General features: G+C 34.1%; 1 protein-coding gene across 1 annotated transcript; it reads right to left on the bottom strand.

The window, feature by feature from the left end:
- Nucleotides 1-255: 255 nt before the first annotated feature.
- Nucleotides 256-1191, bottom strand: LOC103109107 (olfactory receptor 6C76-like). The gene has a single exon (XM_007518113.1). It carries the CDS (start codon nt 1189-1191, stop codon nt 256-258), a length of 936 nt encoding a protein of 311 aa, XP_007518175.1.
- Nucleotides 1192-1420: the final 229 nt, after the last annotated feature.

The raw sequence follows: 1420 nt of genomic DNA on the forward strand, positions 1-1420 counted from the left end.
AGGAAGTTCTAAATGAATCCTGAAATCAGCATAAGTAAATTAAATAATGTACATGAACAAATGTACATCAGCAGAATCTAGTTAATGTGCTTGATGATAAGATAAAAAGAAAAAATTACAGTTGAACCAAGTGATGTCAAATAAGAACACAGAGAAAACTATTTAGAAAACGCAATATACTAGTGGGGAAAATTAGATGATGTCAATATTTTAATTAGACATATTTCATTTAAATTTCAGGTTATAAATGCATAACTACAACTTATTTGAAAAACATTTCTTGAGCATATTCTTAAAAGATTGTTTTACTTGCTGGTTCCGTAGAGAGTAAATAAAAGGATTTAGCATTGGGGCAACAGAGGTATTGAGCAGTGCTATGCCTTTGTCCAAAGCCACTCCCTCCTTTGCTGATGTTTTCACATACATGAAAATGCAACTTCCATAAGACATGGAGACAACAATCATGTGTGAGGAGCAAGTAGAGAAGGCCTTTTTCCTTTGCTCTGCAGAAGGGAATCTCAGAATTGTCTTAAGGATGAATGCATATGAAAGGACCACTAACGTTAAGGTTACCATGAGTGTGAAGACTGCCAGGAAAAATGCCAGGAGCTCTAGCAGTGCTGTGTCTGTGCAGGAGATCAGTAACAAGGGAGAATGGTCACATGCGAAGTGGTCAATGATGTTAGAATCACAAAAATCCAGCTGAAGCCCCATGATCACAGGTGGAAAGATGACAAGAAACCCAGTCAGCCAACAGCTAAGAACAAGCTGGTTGCAGATTCTACTGTTCATTATTGTTGTGTAGTGTAGTGGTTTGCAGATGGCCACGTACCGATCATAGGACATAATAGTCAAGAGGAAAAATTCTGTGGAACCAAGAAGTATGAGAAAAAATACCTGAGTTATGCAGGAATTATAGGAAATGGTTTTATCCCCTGTTACAATGCTGACCAGAAATTTAGGGATACATGCTGTTGTGTATGAGATTTCCAGGAAGGAGAAATTCCTAAGGAAGAAATACATGGGTGTTTTGAGTTGTGAATCTAGTAGAGTAAGTGTGATAATTGTCAGGTTTCCAGTAATGCTCAGTATATATGTGCAGAAGAGAAAGAGGAAAATCAAAATGTTAAGCTCTGGATCATCTGTAAGTCCAAGAAGGATGAATTCCTTCACCGATGTATGGTTTTTCATTTCTTATTACATCTTCCTAAATTACTAGAAAAACAAATAATAAACAATGGGTTAATGTGTTGAAGATATATATATATATATATATATATATATGTACATATATATCATAATTTAACTTTATAAATATTATCAAATTGTACTGAACATTAAAATAAAAATGAATATAGATCAAAATTCTTAAGTCTACTTATCACCCTTTTAATTGGTAACATTTAATATTGATATAGTT

The sequence above is a fragment of the Erinaceus europaeus genome, chromosome 7 (assembly GCF_950295315.1).
Source record: "Erinaceus europaeus chromosome 7, mEriEur2.1, whole genome shotgun sequence".
NCBI lineage: Eukaryota > Metazoa > Chordata > Mammalia > Eulipotyphla > Erinaceidae > Erinaceus > Erinaceus europaeus.

Coding starts and splice junctions, on each gene's coding strand:
- LOC103109107 (XM_007518113.1), bottom strand. CDS start 1,191: ATGAAAAACCATACATCGGTGAAGGAATTCATCCTTCTTGGACTTACA.